Below are 7006 nucleotides of genomic sequence, written 5' to 3'. Positions count from 1 at the left end.
GGGGGGGCGGGCACGACCGTGACGATTCAGAAAGTGCCCCTGGGCGCATCCGCCGCACAGCTGGCCGACCACGGCGAAGGGAGACTCGGCGCGGGTGGGGACACACTGCCAGCCCAGGGGCGAGAGCGTGCTCTCGGAGGGCGTGTCGCACTGGATGGTGGGGTCGGTCGAACAGCCGAGGGTGCTTCCCCCGAAGAGGGCCACACCGTCGGCGACAAGAGCCTGCAGGTAGGATCCGGGCCCCATGAGCAGGGTGACGGCCTCCAGGCGGGTGGGGTCCACCGCGGGCGGGAGCACCACCTGCTGCCAGGTGACAGCGAGCTTGTCCGGGGTCGGGACCATGCGCCAGACTCCCGGGCGACCGCCCCCGGCCGGGGGCTCGTCCACATACAGGAGATACGACAGCATGTTGAGCAGGGCATCGGTACGGAGGGCGACAAAGCGGCCCCCGGAGCCGACGGCCGTGGCCGGCAGGGTGGCGCTAAAAGTGGCCTCGGTAGGACGGTCGTCCAGGCAGGAGAACACCAGGAGCCGGCGGTCGTCCAGCAGAAGGATCAGGTCCCCGGCCGGGCAGGCATTTCCATCGTCCAATAGTCGGGTCGCGACCATGGCTCGAGCGGGCACCGCCGGGACGTTGAGCTCCGCGACCTCGGGGCCCGCGTGGGGGGAGCTGCGCACGACAAACAGACGCGACTCGGCGGCCAGGTAGAAAGTCAGCTGGGAGACGCTGGCGGCCAGGACCTTGCCGGTCAGCGGGACCAGGTCGAGGTCCTGCACCAGGAGGTGCGTCTCGCCCATGGTCATCTGCAAGATGGCCGCGGTGCGCGGGCCATTCGGCGACCCGAGCATGGCCAGGATGCATGCGTCGAAGTAGCTGGTTGGCAGGGCAGCCAGGAGTTCGGTGTCGGGGTCCGGCAGGGCGAAGACGGTGTCCCCGCCGCAGGGGCTGACATGCGTCGGGCTCACCTCCAGGACCATGGGGGTGGCGGAGGGCGACGAGTCGAGGACCCACATATCCAGGGCGTGCGTCGGTTCGGAGGAATGCTGCATGCAGAGCATGCCATTGCGCGAGACACTGGGAAAGAAGGCCCCCCAGCGGGATTCATGCGGCAGGCTTAGCAAGGGGGCCTGCTGATACACGTACACATAGTGATCGGTGCCCATGGTGAGGGCAAGTGTTGGTGCGCCGACCGGGGTGGCGAAGCCCAGGAAACCCGGCATCAGGCCCAGCGGCTGGGGGGCCGCGTAGAAGTAGATGGCCTGCGTGCCGAGCGACTGGCTGGAGGGCGTGGCCGCTGCCAGGAGCAGCAGCAGCAGCAGCGGCAACAGCATCAGCCCCGGCAGGAGCATCAGCCGAGGGGCGAGCCGGCGGCCCCGGGATCTAAACCGCCCGGCCCCGGGTCCGGCTCCGGTTGGCCAGGACATGATGCTCCAGCAGGGGCGGAGCCCGGGAGGACGCGGGGAGATGGGGCGAGCGGGACTGCCGAGGCGGAGGGCGTCGGGGCGGGGGCGGGGCTGGGGCGAGGGGGGCGGGGGGCGGGGGGCGGGGGTGGGGCAGAGAGATGGTGGTATCGGCTCGCGCGCATTGGCCCCGATCAGACGGCATTTATGGGCGCCCAAGCGGGTGGAGAGTTCCCCCTCGGCGGGGCAGGAGCCACAGCATCGCGCAGGATGTGCGCGTGACGCGCCTGACCCCCTGTGCGCCCGCTGTTTCAGGTCCCATCCTTGTTCAGGAGGGGTCGATGCCGCTTGGCTCGGGTCTACGCCGCGCTTTCCCGGTCCCGCGGCCGCCCACGCAGGCAGTTGGGTGCTCTCCGCCTCCCCCCCCCCCCCCCCTCTAACGTGCAATGAAAAAAGGCCCCCCCCGACCCTGGGGGGTCCGGTACAGCGACAGTTCGGGCCATCGGGAGGCGGGGAGGGCAAAAAGGGAGAGCGGGGGGGGGGGCGGGGCGGGCATGCTTTGCGAGGCAAGCGAGGACCGGGGGAAATAGACAATCCTCCCGGTGTCAGCGCATGAAAAAAAAATCCCACCACGCCTGGGGCAGCACCTGACGGGGGGTGGTGCTGAGGGGCGGGCGGGGGCGGGTGCGGTCTCCGGACCGGGCTCCCCCGGAGGCGCCGGGCGTCACCACGCCCGAAACCCAACGCGAGCGTGGAAGGCAGGGCAGCCAAAAACCCCATTCGCAGGGCGGAGGGAACATGCAAACGGGAAGCAGCTGGCATGCGTGAATATGGTGGGCGTGCGCGCCAGGCCAGCCACATGGGGGGGGGGGGGGGGGAAAGTCGCGCATCGTGTAGTCGCCCTGGCGCGGGCGCCGCGAAGGGGGGATTCCGGTGCCGGCATCGAAATGCGTGGCCCCGCGGCCTTGGGACTGGAGGTCCACCGGCAGGGCGGCTGGCTGCGGCGCGCGCGTCCCCCGTGCGCGTGCGCGCGGGAGAGGGACCGAAAAACATCGAAGCGCCGCCCGGTGGGGCCTCGTCGCCGAGGCATCGCCAGGCTCCGTGGACGCATGAAACCGGGAAGGGGGCCCGGACGCATGCCACGCACTGGTCACCTGCAGTGTGGCGTGCGGCGAGGGCCGGTCGCCTCCGACAGTCAGCTGAACGCTCGCATGCGTCATATGGTGGCACTCGCCGACCGGGCGTGCCATGTGTGCCCTCTCCGTCGGTGGACGTGACCAGGCATGTGACATTCGCCCCGGCCAGGCCCCACACCCCGCGGGCGGTGGCCCCGCGCCGGGGCGGCTCATGTCCCCTGCGTCTTTGGCATCGGCACGGTGCGCGATCGGGCTTCCCTCGGGGCGGCGGACGGCCGGCCCTGCCTCGGCGCAAGTCTGCATCCACGGGAAACAGGCCGGTCATTGGGACTTGGCCGGTCAAGCGCGCACAGGGGCCGGAGCCGAGGCAGTGGCGCCGGCCAGGTGCCGGCCATCTCCGCGGGCTTGGGCCGATGCATGGGCTTCCGGGGGCCCGGGAGAAAGGCCGGCGAGGGGGGCGGGGGACCCTCGCCAGGGATCTGCCAGACTGCACTTGATTCTGACCCGGTGGATGCGCGCATTTGGGCGGCCCCACGCCCTGCCCGGGCAGAGGGTGTGCGCTTGCCCGGCGCCGGAGTTAGCTCCGCGCCCGGCGGGAAGCGAGAACGGCGGCGGGCCCGGCACCAATGCGCGATGTGTCCGGCCTTTCGGCCTGTGGAATTGCCACGCCCCATCCATCGGTGCGGGGCTCGGGCGCCGCGGGAGCTTGTGTCCGGAGGGCAACATCCACACATCCGCGTCCACACGCACACATCCACACATCCACACCGAGAAGGATCCTCCACCCGGGCCTTCGCATGTGCGGCCTACCCAGCTACAGAGACGCCCCCTTGGGCCCTGATGTGGGGCGGTTTGCCTCGCTCGACGGCGGCGCTCTCCGCGGGTGCCCCTCCTCAACATGTCACTCCCCCTTCCGAGGCCGGGCTCCGTGCCCACCCTCCGCCGCACGCCCGGCCCATGCCTGCTGACCTCCTGGGAGGAGGGCCTGGCCCAGCTTTTTCCATGCCGCCCTTTGGCATGCTCGGGACCGGCCCTGGAGCGTCACGCACGCGCCTCGCCCGGACTCTGGCGCCGTCCTTCTCCACAAGGGCAGGGGATGTGCCGCTGGCCTTGGCGATGGTGGTCCAGGCTCGATTGGCTCCCGGCGTCTGAATCCCTCAGCAGCAGACACGGCCAGCACAAGGCCAGCCCGCTGAGAGGCAGGCCCAGCGGCGAGACGAAGGCCGGCCCGGACACGGGGGGGGGGGGGGGGGGGTCCGCGAAAGGGGCCAAAACTAGAGCCCTGCCATAGCCCGGTCCCCCACAAGCCGATAGCCGGGGGAGGGGGGGATATCCGGCGTTGTTTCTCGCCTGCCATGGCGGTGAGTCCTCCCGCCGGGGAACATCCGGTGGCGGCCTCCCCCGCAGGTGAGAGGCAGGCGCGGACCATCTGCTCGGAGCATTGAAAAAGGGGTGCCCCCCCCCCCCCCCCCCCGGGTTCCTCCCACCCGCTGGTTTGCCACAGTCCCCCATCGAAAGGGAACACAGACACACGAGCCGCCACCATGGCCGGGGAAGCAGGGTGCACGATATACAGGAGTTCAAACTGACGCAGGTATTCCCGCCTCCGAGGGGGGGGACCAGCCAGTTCTTTGACACGGGCCCCTCTGGCGGCGAGGGCGCCCGGACATCGGAAAACCCGATGCGCAGCTTCATTTTTATTACCCTCAAACATATCCCAGCCCGCTGGCATCTCTTGCGCGTGGGCTTGCGTTGGGAGTTTGGGCTGCCCTGCGCCAGTTTGCCCCCCCCCCCCCCCCCCCCCCCCCCCCCCCCGCGTCTTCCCCTCGGGCAGGGCCCGGCGCAAATCCCCCGCAATCCATCGGCCCGCCCTTTGTCGGATCCTTTCCTGCTCCTGCTGCCTGCTCCACTGGATCAGGGGGGAAATCTAGTCTACATTTGGCGCTGCTTGGAGGGGGAGAGCCGGCCCAGCCTAAGCCGTGGCGTCGAGGCCACCGGCTGCCACAAAGAGCATGGCGCACCGCTGGCGGAAGGTGCCGGCATTGGGACGCCGGGAGGCATCTTCCTGCCAGGAGGTGACAAGCAGGTCCACCGACCCGGCGAAGCAGCCGCCAGTGGGCAGGCTGTCGGTGGGAAGCCGGCGGCCCGCTTGAACGGCGTCCACAACATGAGAGAGCTCCATGCCCCGCCACGGGGTCGACCGGGCGAGGCACTCCCAAAGCATGACCGCCGCGCTGAAGATGTCCGCCGGCAGGAGGAGCGACCGATCGAGAGGGACCCCACGCACAAAGGCCGTCAGCACTTCCGGGCTGGCGTACCGCACGGTCATGGCATTCAGCTCGGGCAGGGTGCTGATGAGGGCCGACGACCGGTCGGTGCTCAGGTTCCGCGAGGTGCCCAGGTCGCCGAGGGCCGCGCGCCAGCCCCCGTCCGGGCGCTGGCTCACAAACACATTGCCCGGCTTCAGGTCGCAGTGGGCGATCCCGTGCGCGTGCATGGCCTCCAGCCCGGTGGCCCACTGCTGGCAGATGTCCGCCAGCTGCAGGCTTGATAGGGGGACCTCCGAGTGCAGCAGCGTGTCCAGATCTGTCTGGTAGCGTTCCATCACGATGGCCGGCGGCTGCTCGCTGTACCCGAACAGCCGGACGATGTTCGGCGCGTCGCGCAGCAGCCACATCAGCGCCACCTCGTTCTGGAACATGAGGAAGTGCACCGGCTGCATGGCCTCGGTCCGCATCTTCTTCACGGCCACGGCTTCCGGGGTGCCCAGCCGCGCGGCGATGCCAGCGCCGATCGCCTGCGCCGCATACACCGACGCCTGGGTCCCGGCGCCCAGCTGCTCGTCCAACGGCCGGAAGTCCAAGTCAATGTCCACCAGGATGGTCCCCGGCAGGGCCAGCTCCACGATGGTGTTCAGCATGGTGGCGTCCTCGGCGTCCAGCTCCTTCAGGGCGGCGGGCCCGGCCTTGGCGCGCCGGCGAACGCAGAACAGCACCAGGAGGATCAGCAGGATCAGCAGCAGCAGCAGGCCCAACGACAGGCCCACGGCCAGGCCGATGCGCGATGAGCTCGACCCGGGCACGCGTTCGCAATCTCCCGGGCCCGGCCCGCTGCAGGCCTTGCACTTGGCATCGCAGCGGGCACACACCGGCACCGGGGCCTGGTCGTCGGGGAATGTGCCAACCGGGCATGCCGGCACGCATGACTGGCCGTCCAGCAGCAGCAGCCCCGGCACACAGCGGGCGCAGGACCCGAGCGGCGCGCAGACCAGCAGCCCGCCCGGGCCCGGGGCACAGTCCGGTTGCTGTTGTTGTTGCTGTGAGCCGGCCTGGCAGGCATCGCACTTGTCCGGGCAGGCCAGGCAGATGCCGCCGGACGGCGCATGGGCCGGGGGGCAGGAAGATACGCATAGGCCGGCATCCGGCTGCAGGAGCCCCTCGGTGCAGGAGGTGCATGTGTCCTCGGCGCTGGCGCACGTGCGGCAGGGGGCGCGACAGGCCAGGCAGGCCGGCGCGTCCCCGGGGGGGAGGAACTCCCCGGCCGGGCAGGACCCCATGCACCGGCCGGCCGACAGGACAAAGCCCCCGCGGCAGGCCGTGCAGTCGGGCTCGCACGAGTCGCGGCGCGAGTCGCACGCCGCACAGTGGTCCGGGCAGGCGATGCACCGGCCGGAGGCGACGCATACGTGGGTCCCCGGGGGACAGACGTCCACACAGGCCCCGGCCGGGTCCAGGAGCTTGCCCGGGGCACAGGAGGTGCACATGCTCGGCGAGTCGCACGTCAGGCAGGTGGCCTGGCAGGGGCGGCAGGCGCCCTCGTCGGCAAAGAACCCGCCCGGACAGGCCGCAAAGCAGGTGCCATCGTGGAGAACGCGGCCCATGTGGCAGGCGGTGCAATGGGTGGAGCTGGGCCCCGAGCAGGCGGCGCAGGCGGTGCTGCATGGAAGGCAGATTTGCTCGCTCCGGTACATGCCCGCCGGGCAGACGGCATGGCAGCTGTTGTTCACAAGCAGCGGGGAGCTCGCACTGCAAGACAGACATTGGTCCGACTCGGGACCGTAGCAGGTGGTGCAGGTCCCATGGCAGGTGGTGCACAGTCCGCCCTGGGGCGAGGATCCGACCGGGCAGGAGGCCACGCAGCTCGGCACGTCCAGCAGCCACCCGCGCTCGCACAGGGCGCAGGTGGCCGCGCTCGCCGGGCAGCTGGCGCAGTGGTCGCCGCACTTGGCGCACCCGGCCGCGGTGCGGGTGTGGCCCGCCGGGCAGGCCGGCACGCAGCGCATGGGCGACTCGCCGGCCGGCAGGGCCAGCAGCTCGCTCGGGCAGGCCGGCAGGCACTCGGTGCTCCGGGTCCCGGCGCACTGGTCGCACGACGCATGGCAGGGCAGGCACCGCCCGGCCAGGGCCACATGCTTCGCGGCGCAGTGCTGCACGCAGTCGCCGTCCTGCAGCACGCCGCTGGCGCAGCGC

At 70.9% G+C, this 7006-nt stretch overlaps 2 protein-coding genes across 2 annotated transcripts in view; both read right to left on the bottom strand.

Moving 5' to 3' along the window:
- Positions 1-1425, bottom strand: part of H696_03234 (TKL protein kinase) — a gene marked incomplete at both ends in the record, with an annotated part of 6741 nt that extends 5316 nt beyond the window's left edge. Inside the window, one exon of the mRNA XM_009497120.1 lies at positions 18-1425. Coding sequence (XP_009495395.1) covers positions 18-1425 — 1408 coding nt within the window. The remainder of the gene's footprint in view (positions 1-17) is intronic.
- A 3084-nt stretch (positions 1426-4509) lies between these two features.
- Positions 4510-7006, bottom strand: part of H696_03233 (TKL protein kinase) — a gene marked incomplete at both ends in the record, with an annotated part of 8319 nt that continues 5822 nt past the window's right edge. The window contains one exon of the mRNA XM_009497119.1: positions 4510-6981. Within this exon, the coding sequence (XP_009495394.1) occupies positions 4510-6981 (2472 nt within the window). The remainder of the gene's footprint in view (positions 6982-7006) is intronic.

This window comes from Fonticula alba, assembly GCF_000388065.1.
Source record: "Fonticula alba strain ATCC 38817 unplaced genomic scaffold supercont2.5, whole genome shotgun sequence".
Classification (NCBI taxonomy): domain Eukaryota; order Rotosphaerida; family Fonticulaceae; genus Fonticula; species Fonticula alba.
This window is presented reverse-complemented; position numbering and strand designations above follow the sequence as displayed.